Source organism: Pogona vitticeps, chromosome 2 (assembly GCF_051106095.1).
Source record: "Pogona vitticeps strain Pit_001003342236 chromosome 2, PviZW2.1, whole genome shotgun sequence".
Lineage (NCBI taxonomy): Eukaryota > Metazoa > Chordata > Lepidosauria > Squamata > Agamidae > Pogona > Pogona vitticeps.
In genome coordinates this window covers 18,448,785-18,466,467 of record NC_135784.1, presented here as the reverse complement: position 1 = coordinate 18,466,467, position 17,683 = coordinate 18,448,785, and the positions used below count along the sequence as shown (strand labels likewise).

Genomic DNA, 17,683 nt, shown 5'->3' with positions numbered 1-17,683 from the left:
GATTTTTATGGTGAGGCTGATGCACGATATAAAGGTTGAGATGACATGGCTGTTGCCCTCCATCAATGAAGAGCTTCCATGGGCTCAGGAACCATCAGGAGTCTTACTGGCAGCAACTTGCTCATCCAAAATGAAATATAAACGGAGGGAATGTGGGGATTTTGTAGTCTAAAGTTCCATCTTGTGGCTATTAAGGGATACATCACTGGTGTTTAGCATAATCAAGCTATTGTAGTATAATCATCCCATTGTTATGTGATTCTCTCTCTGCGCAGGCGTGGAATGCCTTAAGACTGATAACCACACGACGCCTCTATGGCCAAATTCTTATCATATGCTAATTTTGCTTGTTTTGCGTGCTTAATAAAAACGTCTGGGGGGAAGAAGGTAGCCATCTTAATCTTCTTCTTCTTCTCTACCGGTACCTGAATACTAACAAGATAAAGTCTGCAGTGTCTTCATTTATCAGAGCTCTCCCTGGTTTTCATGCAACTGCTGCTTGGCTGGCTTCCAAGCAGGGTTCCCTGGGGATTTCCCCACACAACTCCTTTCACAATTTGAAAGAACAGCAGTTGTTCCCCATCTCTGTCACGTCACAGCTGAGGATATCCTTCTCACGGCCAGGAGTCTTGAGAAAGAGGTGCAACATGTATGTATTTCGTACTTTGACTCATATTGAGAGACCGAGAAAGGTAGAAAGAGCAGCTTTGCCTGCTCCTTAGTGTGCAGTAGAAAACAAAGGGAAAGAGCAATCTGTGTAGCTGCTTTCTCAGTGTGGATTAGAGATTTAAACTCAGAATCCAGGTTTATGAAGTTGTAAGAGTCCATCTGTCACCTCCAGTGTGGCTAGAATGAAGAAAAAAAAACAGCTATTTAAAATTGTGCAAAGATTTGTAACCATATGAAATTAATTCAAATCACAATTTAAATCATGATTTAAATTTAAAATAACAGATTTTTGATTATTTAAATTAAAAATGATCTTTAAAAATTAAATTGTGATTTAAATCCACTTGATTTTTTTTAAAAATCACTGATTTTTTTTCACCCTGTTTGAACTAGCTCCCCACCCCCAGTACTCACCAGGGTAGACCTTAAAGACACCCTCACACGATAGAAGGGTTGTGAGACTACATGGAAACTCTTGTTTGAAATTGTGCAAGATCAGATTTTTAAAAAGGAACAATACGGCAGTGCATGAAGCTTCACCAAGTCTTGGCAATAAAAGTAGTAAACACTACCTTAATTCAATGGAACACACATTAAAATAACAGGAAACATAATAAAAATTATTAGTTGTTTGGCAAATCAGTCCATATGCCTACATATGAAAATACATAGGTATACTCGAGTTTGCATATTTGTAGATAACTGAGTGTTAATTAAGGGTTCCTGTGTACTGTAGAAATTATACTGGCTCATTTACCACAACAACCAGTATTTGTTGTTGTTTAGTCGTTAAGTCGTGTCTGACTCTCCGTGACCCCATGGACCAGAGCACGCTAGGCCCTCCTCTCTTCCACTGCCTCCCAGAGTTGGGTCAAATTCATGTTGGTCGCTTCAATGACAGTGTCCAACTACAGTATCTCGTCCTCTGTCATCCCCTTCTCCTCTTGCCTTCACACTTTCCTAATATCTGGGTCTTTTCCAGGGAGTCTTCTCGTGAGATGGCCAAAGTATTGGAGCCTCAGCTTCAGGATCTGTCCTTCCAGTGAGCACTCAGGGTTGATTTCCTTTAGAATTGATAGGTTTGTTCTCCTTGCAGTCCAGGGGACTCTCAAGAGCCTCCTCCAGCACCACAATTCAAAGGCATCAATTCTTCTTTATGGTCCAGCTCTCACTCCTATACATCACTACTGGAAAATACTTGAAAGGCCATCATTCAGAGGAGGGCCAGGATCAACCCAGAATGCAGAACACGCAACAATGGGCTCAGGTTACTGGAAGCCAGATTTAGGTTGAGACTCAGCCAAACTGTATTGTTATGAACTTCACTCATAATATTGGAAAGTCACTTCATGTGACATAACCAAATGATTTTATTAGCAGAAATCAAAGAAGAAACACGATCATGAAGTCCGTGTGAACACTCACTCACGCTGATATTTACTCCAATTCTGTCTTCTTGCTGCTTTTGTATGCCCAGTAGCCAGAAAAGTCATGTGTTCTCTGTCTCTCAGCCACATCAGCGTCGTTCGCTGGCATGTTCTCCTTGTGTGCAGAACTATCAGTCATTTGCTACCAAACAGTTATTTTCATAATCTATTTTTACTTTTGATTGTTTTGAATGGAGGCGGGAGGTTAGAAAAGACAAGTTTTACACAAACAAGCAAGGGAAATTACGATTTTGTACTACGCTTCCTTTTCTTTCTTGCTTTAATTCTATTTTAACTGCAAAAGATCATTACATTTTTTTCAAGCTTTTGCAAACACCTTGTGAGGACATTATGCCCCCCCTGGAGGTCCAAGTTCTTAACTTGGGGTCTAGTTCCTTTCAAATTTCTTTAAAGGACACAATTTTAAAAGATGTAATTGGGTGGAATTTATCATATTTTTTGCCATTCTCTTGCCATGCCTTAGTTGTCTTCCCCCCCCCCAAAGCAAAGTAAAAGGAGTCAATGTCAGAAATAACACCACAATGTTCTTTTCTAATATTGTGAAAAAGAAGGAGAATAGGTCGCTTTACAAACACTGTAATCAGTCCCAGAATGTATTTATTGGAACAAATGTTTAAAGTGCCCGAACGATCACAGCAACAGTAGAAACAACATTAATAACAATAGTAATAATAGACACATTTTAATAAAGATTTTTATTGGTTGTGTAACTGTACAAAAAGGAAAAACAGAAAAAAAACAAGCTATTGTATCACAGTATTGTTGTTTTAATCTGTTTTAATATTGCTTTCATTTAACATTTTAAATATAATGAATATTTAATTCTTTTTAAAAAAAAAATACTTGAATTATGTATTGTTTTTCTCTGTGCCCTTTAATGATATTAGCCGCCTTGGGTCCTTTTATGGGGAAAGGCAGGGTAAAAATATTTGAAATAAATAAAACAAATGGCCTTAACTTTAATTTTATTTTTTACATCAACAGGTCACGCCAAGATTTCACAGTGACACCGATGTTTAATCAATCCCAACATGTTCTTCGATGGGTTCTCATGGGACCTCGTGGGAGGAAAAAGCATCTGAACTGAGCAGTCGGCGGTGGGACTACTTCTAGGACTGACGCGACAACGATGCTGATGGACACATACGCCGTGCAGATGCTGGTGAGTGGACCAAGCTGGTTCTGGAGTAAGGGAATGGACAGCCGCAGCACCTGCGGTCCCGTGCTTCGTATTCGTTTCCCCCAGATACGAAATACGAAGAGCCCATGTCTATTTCACACGGTGAAAGCTTCGACCCCCTTTATTCCTTCTCGTGACTGCCAGAGATGTTAGACAACAACTCCAGGGGTTGACTGATGACGGAGGTTGTAATCCAACCTTCTTACAAGACCCTTGCTTGGGAAAAGGTTGGCTCTAGAGAAGTGGGAAGGATTTATGGGGCGCTGAAAATGAACCGAGTTACCAGAAAATTCATAACTGGAACCCAATCCATTGAAGGACTTGCTATGGGGTATACTTTAGGGTCCGATGGACAAGCTTTGGTAACTGGGAAATGCTCCATTTTGAAGTGCTTGAATATTTGGACAGGTAGAAGATCTGTTGGAACTGCCCACCAAGGTGGGAAACCCATGGGTGAAACCACGATATTGGTCTCCCCTGAATCTCTTGACCTGGTGGCCTTACCCCATTCTGCCACTGCGTAACGGCCCTTTTTGAGATGGGGTATCCAGAATTATTTGCACAATTCCAGCTGTTTTGAAGAGGGGAAGATGGGGGGTAGTTCTGGCTGAAATTCAGTGTCAGTATAGGCAAGACCCATTAAATGAGGGGTGAGAAACATGTACCTTGGGGCCATGTTATGTCCTATCAAGGGTCCCAACGTGTGCCCCCCGAAACAGCTGCACCCCCTAAAGAAATTAAGAAAACATTGAAATGCAACTACTTTAGGGAAGCTTGATTTTGAATTGCCAATCAAGATCCAGTAGATGTACAAAAGACCCGTTCCTGGCAGAGAGGAGGAATGCAGGCCTTGGTTTGTTATTACAGATAAGTAGGGTTGCTGGTTTTTGGGGGTCACTCATGAAAAGGATCACGAGAGACAGCCCCATTTTGCTTCTAAGAATCTTGCTTGGCAGTCATCAAGAAATCCATGGTATCACAAAGATTGATATACAGTGGTGCCTCGCATTACGTTAATTCGTTCCAGCGAAATCGCTGTAGAACGAAAACGTCGTAATGCGAAAATAAAAAGTCCACTGAAACGCATTGAAACCCCTTCAATGTGTTCCAATGGGCTGGAAACTCACCATCCAGCGAAGATCCTCCATAGGGCGGCCATTTTTGGTGCCTGTGCAGCGAGGAGCCATTTTATTTACCTGGTGACCATTTTGAAACCGCCAATCAGCTGTCTGAAAATCGTCGTTTTGCGAAGAATCGGTTCCCGAAGCAGGGAACCAACCAATCATCGCAAAGCGAAAAACCCCTATTCAGACCATCGTTTTCCGATCGCAAAAATTGTCGTAATGCGGTTTTGTCGTAATGCGGTGCAATCGTAATGCGGGGCACGACTGTAGGTTCTTTTTGGTACGTGTTTTTATGGCCTGCAGCCCGTTTTATCAGAAGCTGTGAGCTGTAATCCTTGAAAGCTAAAACCAAACAAAATGTGTAAAGCTTTTAAAAGCAAAAACAAAGCGTGCTACTCATCTACGGCCTCGTAGCTCTTAAAGCACTCTCTGCGCAGTTTACAATTTAATGATGCAGGCTACACAGTGAGCCCCCACCCAGCAAGCTGGGTACTTAATTTACTAACCTTGGAAGGCTGAGTGAACCTTGAGCCAGCTACCTGGGATTGAACCCGGGTCCGTGAGCGGAGTTTGGGCTGCAGTACTGCAATTTAACCACTTTACCACAAGGCTCTTTTAAGATGCCATGAGACTCTGTTTTTTCCCCTCTCTTATCATAGAAAGACCAAAGTAAACATCCTAGTTGATCAGGAGCAGGGAACAAAACACGGGACCTTAAAAGCCTATTTGTCACGTGATGTTAAGTCGCTTCCGACTTATGGCGACCTTATGAACGCACAATCTCCAAAATGCCCTGCCCTCAACACGTGTGCTCTGCACTTGAAATTTCCCCCAAATGCCCCTGATATAGCATTGCTCTGTGGAAAACAAGAAAAAAGGGTGTTATTTTTTGTGGATTTTTGTTTTTAAAGGGATGGTGGCACATCTTGTGTTAGAGGAGGGCTGTTCTCCGTGGTATCGCAGACCTTGGAAAAAAAAAAACAGCTGGAGGCAGACTGCATAACTCCATGGTTTTGGTCTCTGGCTGTGGAGCCAGCGGTTGGGAGTTCAAAACCCCCACTGGGCTTCCTTGGCAGGGGCTGGACTTGGTCTGTGGGGTCCCTTCCTGTCCTACCGTTCGATGATGATCCACGCGCCCCCCACAGCTTGGGACTGAACCTTGAGTTGATGCACATCCGAAATAAGTTCAAGGCACAGCAGGAGAAATGACTCCAGGGGCCGACTGGCCTCCGAAAATCTTTTTAACAAGACCAGGCGACGCAGTGTCCACAATCTGTTTCTCAATCATTTTATTTGGGTCTATATTTGTCACAAAAATGCAAGCAAAGTACAAGGATGTTAGCAAACGTGTTTATACCAATGCTCAAGGAAGGTTTCACTGAACGCTAAAGAAAACGTGGAGAGAGGAATAATCGTAGCATAAACTGCAGTACTCCCGAAGCAGACGAAGGGCAGCGAAACCCCAGGAAATGACACAATTTTTAAGGGTTTTGGCAAATGGGCTCAATTCCAGAATCCTGCAAAGAGACGAAATAATAATACGACAATCAATATCTACATTTAAAAAATCTACTAGGGAGGGAAAAAAAGGAGACCCCTGGGGTTCCAATACCTTTAAAAAACCCTCCAAACCAATAAGCTGAAACGAATCTCTTCTCCCTGCGGTTCTACATTGCAGCCGTTTGAATTGCATATTTAAAAACAACAAAATCTGTTTTCTCTGGCAACCAAGCTACCTGTTACGTCCTGCCTATTTTTATCAAGCAAACCTGTCTTAAGGTACATCATTTCATCTCCACTCAGAATACCGCCTAGAAATTTATTCTGGTTTTGTGAGGTTCAGTCAGGATGCTAACTGATAAGCAGGGCGACACAGCAATAAGCCATGCAGTATTGACTTGGCAGGGTGGGGGAACAGTTCTGAAGAAGGTATTCTCCAGAGAGTTCAAGGATGTACAGGTTACCAATCCATCTCTGGGCCCGATTCAAAGTGTTGGTCATTGCACCTATAAAAGCCCTATATGGGGCTGTATCTCCCCACATGAGCTTTTCTGGACCTTAAAATGGTCAGAGGAAGCCCTTCTCTGGATCCTATTGCCAGCACCAGGTACGCTTGATGGGGTCCCAAGAGAGGGGCCTTCTCTGGCGTGGCTCCCAGGTTGTGAAATGCTCTCTCTCGGAAGGTCAGGTTGGTCCTCCACCCTTTTATCCTTTCTGCCGGCTGCTGAACACCCACTTCTTCAGGCAGGCTTGTAACAGTCGTCACTGAGTTCCTGAATGCTGTTTTTCAGCTCCACTTCAAAAAATTTTAAAATGTTTTTAAATCATTCAATGCATGTGGTTTACATTTCTTAATGTGTATTTACTGTGTTGTTAATTCTGTTTTTTTAACGCTGTGAGCCACCTGCGAGTCCTCCGGTTGGGAGAAAGGCAGCTTAAAAAAAATCAATTTTTAAATAAATAAGTACAGGTAGGAAGTGTATTGTTCCGGGTGGTGGAAATGGCATTTCACACTCTGCACTCGGCCTTCTGCCCTGTTCAGTCAGTATGTGACAGATACAATAAGCGCGTTGAGATGAATGCGGTTATGCAGGCTCTGCTTCGGACATAAAAGCCTCAGTAACTTTCTCATGGGTGGGAGGCGCAGGAAGAGGGCTTAGGCACATCATAAAGGCTCACCACTATTTGAACCCTGTCTATGGTTTCAGGTGTAACGGCCGAACGGGGTTTTTCTATTCACATCTGGTGGGAGACCTGGACATTTCTATTCGGTCTTCCTTTTCTATCCTATGCTATCTCCTAGGAGGTGAGGACAGCAGAGGCGTCCCACCTCACAACAACCCTGCAAGGTAACATACGCAGAGAGGGAGTGACTAGCCCAGGCACCCTGTGAGCTTGGTGGCTGGAGCTGGAACATAGTTCCTGGTGTGGGGCTGTTTGCCTGCAACATTTCACTGCTGTGAGCCCTGGAAGGGGAAAACCACCTCCCCGAACCCTGGTCCAGGTCCCCCCACACACACACACACCAGAAAAATCCCTATTCTGCTGATTATGGCAAAGGGCAAGGGTAAGAGAAGGGATGTGGTGGTGCAGCGAGTTAAACCGCAGGAGCCTCTGTGCAAAGTCAGAAGACCAGCCGTCGTAAGATCAAATCCACGCGACGGAATGAGCTCCCGTCGCTTGCCCCTGCTCCCGCCAAGCTAGCAGTTCGAAAGCATGTAAAAAATGTGAGTAGATAAATAGGGACCACCTCGGCGGGAAGGTCATGGTGTTCCGTGTCTAGCCACGCTGGCCACGTGACCACAGAAGCTGTCTTTGGACAAACGCTGGCTCTATGGCTTGGAGACGGGGATGAGCACCGCCCCCTAGAGTCAGACATGGCTGGACTAAATGTCAAGGGGAACCTTTACCTTTGCTAAGGGTAAGAGAGCACCTGTTCCCTGTTCCACACTGAGAAGACAGCCGGTCTGGCAGCTGAATTTCGCTTCAATGAATGGCAACGCCATCTTGTCTTCCTCCCAACCTGAAGGGCAGCTGACTGGCCACTGACTGGCGAAGAGTTCCCTGGGCAGGCAGTGGGGCTCCATTTTCCAACAACCAAAAAGTCCAGGAGGGGCAGCAGAAAAATGCCCGCAGCTGCCCTTCCAGGATTTGCCACCCCGAACCCATTGTCTCTCTTGCCTCAATGCGATGCGGTCGGCCCTCGACTTATTCCAACACTCTAGGCTTGAATCCACCAAAGCCGGCCCACTGAATTACAGCAATTGCTAAATTGGAAATCAACACATCAGTACAGAATGTCCCATGGATTCACCACTGGCAGCTATTATTGACCAGATAGGCGGGATATAAATTGAATGAATGAATGAATGAATGAATGAATGAATGAATGAATGAATGAATGAATGAATGAATACGCTGTAGCCACCGTTTGCTTACCTTCACCCCAGTTTGGCTTTCCAAGGCTCCCGATCTAGACGGCGGTGGTTAAAATGATGGTGTTGCAATCCAAACTCACCTGGAACAATAGTTTTGAAAGTTAGAATAAGAAAAGGCGGAACGGTGGAATCCAATAACAAGAACAGGTTTATGTTTAGCGTTCCTCCTTATTTGCTGGTTGCTGCAATGTCATTTGTAACCAGATGCCTCTGGGAAACCCACAGGCAAGGCACATTATTTTATTTTATTTTCATTGGTTTGTTTGTCCTCTTTAGCACGCTACCCAATAAACCAAGTTTCTCTGGGCAATTTATCGGGACAACTTCCAACTGTTTAAAATGTTAGGAAGAAGTCAACGACGAACATCTGAAATGGAACAAAACATAGAAGCAGGATCTGCAGAAGAAATGTTTTTAAAACCTCAAGAGATTTTCAGACTTGAAATGCCTTTGGCAGGGACTGAAAAAACAAACAAACACACTTCTGTCGGGGTGCGCAGGGCGGAGATTTTCCAAAGGTTGTGGCAGGCAGAACCAAAGAGCTGGTTTGTTTTATTTATAAGTTGCCATTTTCCCTGATAAGGGGACCCAAGGCGGCTTACAGTATTAAAAAGAATAGATTAAAAACATAATAAGTTACAATTGAGTCAGTAAACATTAAAAACTGGCAATGCCTGCAAGAGTACCTAACACAAACATCATATTATGACTATTATAAATATTTTGTCCCTTACCACAGCAGTAGTGACTTCCTCCACTGAAATCTGTGATGTGACCGCAAGGGAAGCTGAAAGAGAGGGGGGGAAGTCCGTGGTTATTTTTATGATTAAAAAAAATAATAACACACACCAAGTCACTAAGCGGGAGTGATGGTACAGAGAGTCAAAATCTCCCGAGCCAGCCTGCTATGCTCCTGCTGGCTGGGGAATCCTGAAAGCCACTGTTTTTTTTAAAAAAAAGAACAATTTTTCCAGCTCTGATGATGGTCAGAGGCTTATAGCATCACGCAGAGAAAGCAAATACATATTTTTTTCCTTTCTTTTCCTTTCCTTTCCTTTCCTTTCCTTTCCTTTCCTTTCCTTATTTGTTTATTATTGGATATGTTCTGAATATTTGTAATTTTTATGTTTTATTTTAAATATTTTAAATATTTTATATACTCATTGGAAGCCGCCCAGAGTGGTCGACCAGACCAGATGGGCGGGATATAAATCAAATAAATAAATAAATAAATTGAGAAAAGAGATCTACTTAAAACTTTGGAATGCCCTAGGGAAACCGATGAAGATAGAAAACTGCTTGTCATATAGTGTGGAATTCCGATCCCCCCCCCAGAAGTCACAGTCAGAACAGGATAGCAACGATTGACAGCTAATATGGCTCTAGGCCAGCGGTTCCTAACTTTGGGTCCTCGGGTGTTCTTGGACTACAACTCCCAGAAGCCTTCACCACTAGCTGTGCTGGCCAGGATTTCTGGGAGTTGCAGTCCAAGAACTTCTGGGGACCCAAAGTTAGGAAACACAGCTTTAGAACGAAATCACGCATATTTATGGAAGAGGGTTTGAGCTGCTGTTATAATAATTACTCATAACCAGGGCAAGGATTTCTACGACATGTATTTTCTTTTCCTGCAATCTGTGTTTGAGCTGATGAGTGGGTTCGGACATGTTTATGAGTAATCTGGTGGGAAAGGCCAGATTACTCAGAAAACCTGTTCAAACTCGCTTAGGGGGTTCAAAGGTAGGTTGCAGAGAAAAGGTGACTTGTCATAGAAATCCTTGCCCTGTTCCTAAGAATGGCCCCACGAAACCTCAGTTGCCAGTGGCTACCTGACAGGTCCTGGTGAGGGTCCTGGTGGCACTGGCCAAAAAAAAAAACGAGGGAGGGTGGCCAAATGCCTCCTGGATTTGCTCTGCAGGAAAACCTGGGGGCCTCCAGATAGACACTAGAGCAGGGGTTTTAAACTCAATTTACCTGGGGGCCGCTGGAGGCAGAGTCTGGGTGAGGCTGGGCCGCATCAGATTTTCCGCCAAGCGGAGCAAGAGCCTGAGGAAGCCACCCAGGAGTTTCCTTAGCCCGGCTGGGACTCCGAGGAGAAGCCCCAGCCAGGCTAACCACCACCACCAGCAGCAGGACGAAGAAACAGAGGAGGGAGTCCCACCGACCGCTTAGCGGGGGGGGGGGGAGAGGAGGGCACAACTTAAATTTTTTTTTAAATCCCTCACAGAATGGCCTTGCCAAAGGAGAAAAGCCCCCATCGGTACCCACGAAATTAAACAGAACAGGGTGCGCACGTTCGCACACAAACACATACACACAGGTCTGGCAACCTTCCTCTGAGAGCCTCCCCTCAAAAAAAGGCGCACTCAGCAGCAGCAGCTACTCCCACGACAGAGGAGCAAACTTTGTGAGGCGAGCCCAGGCAGCCTCCAGAGCCAAGGCGGTTGAAGGAGGAGGAGAAGGAGGAAGCACCGCTGGGTGCTGAGGTGGCTGCTGGCCGGGCTGGTACTGGGGGTGCCGAGAGAGAAAGAGAGGCAGAGAGCCGCTTCCCTGGAAGAGGCAGCGGCGGTGGCAGCTGTTGTTGGCGGCTTGGAGGTGCTCTTCGAGGACGGGCCAGGAGCAAGCTCCGCTCTCAGGCATCGCTGGGCAGTGGCTTGGGTGCTTGGGGGAAAGGGCCAGAAGTGTGCCTCACTCGCAGGCTCTCCCCCAAGACAGCGCCTCTTGCACCCTCCATCTGGAACTGTAGCCTGCCAGCCGGCAGACAGGCAGGGTGGCTGGCAGGCTGCACTTCTGGATGGAGGGTGCAAGAGGTGCTGTCTTGGGAGACAGCCAGCAAGCGAGGTGAGGCTTTTTTTTGACTCTTGACAGCAGAGGACGCGGTTGGTGCTTCGGGGGGGGGGAGGCAAGGCAGGGGCCACAAACTATCATCCGGCGGGCCGCAAATGGCCTCCGGACCACATGTTTGAGACCCCTGCACTAGAGACAAGGAAGCTGGTCTAGAAAGGTCTTTCGTTTGATCTCAGACAAGAATAAGGAGACATGGGGGTTCTCCGGGCACTGTCGAGACTGAAGTTCGCATCATCCTCTGGCTGTGCAATCCAACACGACTCGAAAGGTCTGTTTCCCACTGCTGAGGATTGAGACCAAGCACCCTAAAGGTTTCCTCGACTCCTGGACTATCTAACCTCAAATGATCCAAGACCTCCAATGTTTCGGGCCAGGAGATCTTCTCAGATCTGGCGCTGACACACCGAGGCAGCCCAAGGCCAAGCACTGTCTGATGGGAAACCCCTCCCCCCCCCCAAATTCTCTGTTTGGCCCAGTGAGATTTATCCCACTTGGCAGCTGGTTTCTGGGGAAATGGCAGAAAATATATATTTGACATTTTAAACCTGGTTTTAAAATGTCCCACAATACCCCACAGCAAGGCTACCTCGGGGCATGCTGGGAAATCCAAATGGCAGCTCAGAGGATGATCTGTCTTCCCACAAAAGTAAATTTCCACAGCCCCATTGATGTTCTTCCCCTTATAGGCTTCCCTCCCCTACATAGAGCTGGCCGGAGTCCGAAGGGGAGGGAAGCCTGTAAGGGGAAGGGCATCAATGGGGCTGTGGAAATTTACTTTTGTGGGAAGACAGATCCCATCATCCCCGAGGCAGCATGGCCATACTGGGGAAGGAATCGTACCCGTTGTTCAAAAGAGCAACTTCAACCACTGCAAGCTTTTCCAGGGCACTGGATGTCCCAGGAAGGCAGGCGCTTGACGCCGACCCTGCTGCCACCAGAGATCCTTTTAATGTGGGATGCCGGGAGTTGAAACTTAACCCTTCTGTATGGAAAACCTTCCGACTGAAATGTTCCCCACTGTCCATGGCTTGAGTCCAGGCTATCTGAAGGACAGCATTCTCCCCCACATGACCCTTAAGATCTTCAGAGGAGGCCCTCATTTGAAGTCCCCTTGCCATCGCAGGCACGCTTGACGGGGACCCGAGAGAGGGCCTTCTCGGTGGCAGCTCCCAGGTTGTGGAACCCTCTTCCAGGTTGGAGACCGGGTTGCGCTCCCCCACTTTTTTAAAATCCTTTCGCCAACCCACCTCTTCAGGCAGGCTTTTAATAACCTGGTTTCTAATTTAGCAAGCTTGTTTTTAGAAGTTTAAATGCTTTTAATCATTTAATTCTTATTGATTGATTGATTGATTAATTTGATTTGATTTGATTTCTATCCCGCCCTTTTAGACAAACTCTACTCCGGGTGGGTTCCATCAAGCATTATAAGCTAAAACAGTTAAAACAATTAAAACACTATTCTATGGTTTAGTTCCTTTTTAATTTATTGTGGGTTTTTAAAATTCTACCTGGTTTTTCATTTATGAGCTGCCTTAAGTCCCATCATTGGGAGTAAAGCACCCTACAAATTATACCAAATAAGTAAACGAATAAAGGCAGATGCTCCCTCACTTAATGATGGCCTCCCCCCCTTTTTTTTTTAAATCTGAGCTTTCCACTTCACACCTCACCTCCATGGGAACTTTCATGTTCGGCCAGATGGGAGCGCCGGGTGAAGCTTTCCGCACAGTGGGCGCACTGGTAGGGTTTCTTCCCAGTGTGAGCCGCCTTGTGCGTGATCAGGGATTTCTTCCAGCTGAAGCTCTTCCCGCACTCGGCACATTTGTACGGCTTCTCTCCTGTGTGAGTCCTCCTGTGCACAATGAGAGCCACCTTCTGGTTGAAGCTTTTCCCACAATCCCCGCAGGCGTAGGGCTTCTCCCCCGTGTGGATGATCTCGTGCCTGGCCAGGTGGTCTTTCTTATGGAAGCACTTCCCACAGGCTGCGCAGGCGTAGGGCTTCTCCCCCGTGTGAATCCTCATGTGGTTGATCAGGCCCACTTTCCAGTTGAACCCCTTCCCGCACTCCGAGCACTGGTAGGGTTTCTCTCCCGTGTGGGTGCGCTTGTGCGTCATGAGGCGGTCCTTCTTATAAAAGCTTTTCCCGCAGTCCGAGCATTCGTACGGCTTTTCCCCTGTGTGGGTTCTCATGTGAGCCACAAAGTTGGCTTTGACGCTGTAGCTCTTCCCGCACTCGGGACACTCGTGGGGCTTCTCCCCTGTGTGAGTCCGTTTATGGGCAAGAAGAGATGATTTCACATGGAAGCTTTTCCCACACTCCGGGCAGTCGTAGGGTTTCTCCCCTGTGTGGATCCTCTTGTGCTGAAGAAGGATCCATTTACTGCTGAACGTTTTCCTGCATTCGGAGCAAGTGTACGGTTTCTCTCCTGTGTGGGTTTTCATGTGAACGTTCAGTGCCGACGACCAGCTGAAGGTTTTGCCACAGACCGGGCATTTGTGTATGTTCTGTTCCCCAGTATGTTTCCTCATGTGCATAATAAGGGAACGCTTCCAGTGGAAGCTCTCACCACAGTCAGAACATGTGTGCGTTCGTTCCTCAGTGTGCGTTTTCTCGTGCCTCAACAGGTAAGAAGAACACGAGAAACCCTTCCCACAATGTGAACACTGATACGGCCTCTCTCCCGTGTGCATCCTCTTGTGAATGTCCAGATAGGATTTCAGGATGAAGCGTTTCCCACACTCGGAACATTCGTATGGCTTCTCTCCCGTGTGGGTCCGCCGATGCGTAATCAGACCCGAAATTTGCTTGAAGCTTTTATCGCACTCAGAGCACTCGTAAGGCTTCTCTCCAGTATGGGTCCTCTTGTGGGTGACGAGGGTTGCGCCATGATTGAAGGTCTTCCCGCATATGGAGCACATGTAAGGCTTCTCTCCCGTGTGGATCCTCCGATGCGTGATAAGGTAGTCTTTGCGACCAAAGCCTTTCCCGCATTCAGGGCACTCGTACGATTTCAGGACCGGTCCTACTGAGTGGGTCTTCCGGTGTCTCCGAAAAGATGCTTTGTAACGGAAGCATTTCCCACACTCCGCACACTGAAACGGCGTCTCGGCCGTGTGACTCTGCTTGTGGATTGTGAGGCTCCCTTTCTCACGGAAGCTCTTTCCACAGTCCAAGCACTGGTATGGCTTCTCCTCGGAATGAGTCCTCATGTGGACATTCAGAGCAGACTTCACCGCAAAGGTCTTCCTGCAATCCGAGCATTCGTAGGGTTTCTCCCCGGTGTGGATCCTTCTGTGTACGGCGAGGTGCGGCCTACGGCTGAAGCTCTTCCCACAGTCCGGGCATCTGTACAGTTTCTCCCCCGTGTGGATCCTCTCATGGAGGAGGAGGGACCCTCGGCGGAAGAAGCCCTTCCCGCACACAGTGCAGACGTACGGCCTCTCTCCCGTGTGGATTCTTTGGTGCTGGAGAACATACGCTTCCTCGCGGAAAGTCTTCCCGCAGTCGGAGCACTGGTAGGGGCGGTCGCCCGCGTGGCTCGCCTTGTGGCTGAGAAGCTCGGGGCGGGAGGAGAAACGTTGGCCGCAGTGGGTGCAGCTGTGCCGTTTGTCTCCAGTATGATCCCTCTCGTGGAAGACGAGCTGTGACTGCTTATGGAAACTTTCCCCACAGTAGACACAGATGTAGAGATATCCTTTCGCTGGTTTCTGTTGAAGGGTTTCTTGAGGGCCCTCTGCACCCTGCACATTGCCAGGAATCCCCTCCATCTGAGAGCCACAGGAAGAATTGCCTTCTCTTGGATTCGGTGCCTCTAGTTGTTTTCCGGCTTCTTTCTGCTGCCTTTGGTCACTCTGGGCTGGAAATTTAAAAAAAGAATTGCAAGTCAGACCTGCAACAAAACTCCAGAGAGCTGAGTTCAGGATACTCAGTTCTCTCCTCCTCCACCTGGTTTCCTCTACAGTAGGATCCCCATATCTGCCAGGGATTGGTTCCAAGTCCCCGGGGGATGTTGAAAAACATAAAGAACGCTATACATAGGATGGTCTCTGGCTTGCTCTAGTGGTCAGCTCTAGCAGCGTCATCACTAAAAATATATATTTTGGAGGATTTAGAAATATATATTTTTAATATTTTCAGACCGTGAATAAGTGGATACTGATCCTGTGGATAGGGGGGAGGGGTTGCCTACTGTACTGAGCTACCATCACCATTACCACCAACACAGTTCATATTCTGTGCCCTCTGTGTATGTTCAGTCTTTATTGAACTAGTTTTAGATTTCTGCACCCAACCTACAGACAGGGAGGGTTGTACCTGGCCCCGCACACACTTTTGTTAGGCTTACAGCTTCCCCTAAAGCTCTGAAAAGCTGCCCAAGGTGCATCGTTGCTGCTCCTTTGGCTACACATGCAACAACAGTGGACAAGGTACTGAAGGTACCGTGTAATCTTTCCTAAATCAGTCTGCTCTGGAAACCGTCATCCACATCTTGACTACTGCAATATTTTCCATGTGGGACTACCCTTGTAGACTGTCTGGTAGATTACGTTAGTGCACAATGGTCAGCTCCTATGTTAACTGGTGCGAGGTACTCCGATCCTGAAAGACCTTCACTGGTTGCCTACGAAGTGACCTCCAGAAGCACCAACCAGAAACCTGCTATCGGCCTAAAAGCACTGTGACATCTGGAAGAGATTGTCCTGGGGTTCCGTTGTGTGGGTGGAGGGTGTTTCTTTCCCCCCTCCTCTGCCTTCTAATCGGAATGTTCTGAGTTCCGAAGAGAAACAGAAAGCCATGTAGAAAGTAAACATGGGGCTCTGCTGCCTCAAAATCGCACTGTACTTCTTCCTGTTCTTCAACCACGTCTTCTTTATCTTAGGCACTCTGATCGTGACCTGCGGACTCTGGATCCTGACCGACAAAAACCCTTTCGGCACCATCCTGCACATCTCGTCGCCCATGTTCAAGCTCGGGGTGTATGCTTTCATCGCAGTCGGGGCTGTGACCATGTTCATGGGGTTTTTGGGTTGCGTGGGGGCGTACTACGGGATCCGATGCCTCTTGGGCCTGTATATCGCCTCCCTGCTGTTCATCCTCGTGGCCCAGATCGCCACCGGCGTCTTCCTCTTCTTCCAACAGGACACGGTCAAAGCCCGGACGACAGAGACCATCCGAGACCTTCTGATGACCTACAATGCGACGGACCAAGTCAACCGGACCCTGGAGACCGCCTGGGACAACATCCAGTCCCAGTTCAGCTGCTGTGGCTGGACTGGGCCAGATAACTGGAAGATCAACGCCGCCTACCAGAAGGGGAACTACACCTTCTTCCCCTGCTCCTGTAGCAATACCTCCCTGGTCCTGCTGGGCTTCTGCCCTCTTCAGGCACCTTCTGACAAGGTCACGATCGCCGACTGGCCGGTACCGAAACAAGGGTGCCACGAGGCGCTGCAGAAATGGGTCGCCGGGAACTTTGACATTATCCTGGGGGTGTGTGCCGCTGTGGGCCTCACAGAACTGCTGGGCATGGTGCTCTCCCTGTGTCTTTACAAGAGCAAAAGACACACCCGTTGAAGGATTCACACTCACACCCATCGGCACTAAAGAATCGGCAAGCGCAGGGCTGCTCCAGAGCAAACCAGAGATCTCTTTTCTTCCTCGAACCCGGGACTGTCTTTGGCACTGTGTACCCCATTGATGAAATCTGGACAAGCAGAGGACTAGGTTCCGTGGTAGCCTCCCACGTTCTTCAAGATATCTGCTTGTTCGGCCACCCCACTTCTGTTTTGGGACTGTTCGCCCTCCTGGTCTTCCTTGTTTCATGCCACATTTACCACACCGTGGGTACCAGGCAGCGTCTTCCAATTTTTTATCCACTTCAAACCATTTGTGATAAGACCTGGGGTGACGGGGGTGGAGTTTCAGCTCTCTGTTACCACTCTTTATCTGTACATAATTCTTGTTTTCTGTTCCATTTGGAAGAATCCATTTGGCCCCTAATGGTGGTTTGGTCTCTTTCTTTAAAATGTGCAGGAGCTAAGAAAAGAGCAATCTTTCTCTAATTAAGCTGAGCCTTCTGCCATTTGTTGTTGTTGTTTTCTTTGATTCAGCTCGGAGCTAAAGAGACACTCGGCCCCTTCTGAGTTAACTTCTTTGTTATTCCTTGTTTTAGGGACGTGGTGGTGCTGTGGGCTAAACCGCAGAAGCCTGTGCTGCAGGGTCAGAAGACCAAGCAGTCGTAAGATCGAATCCACGCGACGGAGTGAGCTCCCGTTGCTTGTCCCAGCTCCCACCAACCTAGCGGTTCGAAAGCATACAAATGCGAGTAGATTAATAGGGACCACTTCGGTGGGAAGGTAACAGCGTTCCGTGTCTAAGTCGCACTGACCATGTGACCACGGAAAATTGTCTTTGGACAAACGCTGGCTCTGTGGCTTGGAAACGGGGATGAGCACCGCCCCCTAGAGTCGGACACG

General features: G+C 47.3%; 2 protein-coding genes across 6 annotated transcripts in view; one reads left to right on the top strand and one right to left on the bottom strand.

Annotated features, from left to right (window-relative positions):
- Positions 1-585: 585 nt before the first annotated feature.
- On the top strand, positions 586-17,207 carry LOC110070589 (CD82 antigen). 2 transcript variants are annotated; one of them, XM_072988414.2, is made up of 2 exons: positions 586-3,279; positions 16,087-17,207. In XM_072988414.2, the coding sequence occupies exon 2, from the start codon at positions 16,167-16,169 to the stop codon at positions 16,779-16,781; it is 615 nt and encodes a 204-aa protein (XP_072844515.2). In that variant the 5' UTR covers positions 586-3,279; positions 16,087-16,166; the 3' UTR covers positions 16,782-17,207. The 2 variants fall into 2 exon arrangements, with proteins under 2 accessions (XP_072844515.2, XP_078244310.1); XM_078388184.1 differs by lacking the exon at positions 586-3,279 and having other exon boundaries at positions 15,061-17,207.
- Positions 5,694-17,683, bottom strand: part of LOC110070588 (uncharacterized) — a 29,172-nt gene continuing 17,182 nt past the window's right edge. For all 4 annotated transcript variants that reach the window (XM_072988235.2, XM_072988238.2, XM_072988237.2 and 1 more), the window contains 4 exons: positions 12,877-15,063; positions 9,094-9,146; positions 8,361-8,439; positions 5,694-5,938 (listed from right to left, as the gene is read on the bottom strand). In XM_072988235.2, coding sequence (XP_072844336.2) covers positions 8,395-8,439; positions 9,094-9,146; positions 12,877-15,063 — 2,285 coding nt within the window. In that variant the 3' untranslated portion in view covers positions 5,694-5,938; positions 8,361-8,394. The remainder of the gene's footprint in view (positions 5,939-8,360; positions 8,440-9,093; positions 9,147-12,876; positions 15,064-17,683) is intronic.

Bases quoted from the DNA above. Each gene is read 5' to 3' on its own strand.
- LOC110070589 (XM_078388184.1), top strand. From the start codon at position 16,017: ATGGGGCTCTGCTGCCTCAAAATCGCACTGTACTTCTTCCTGTTCTTC.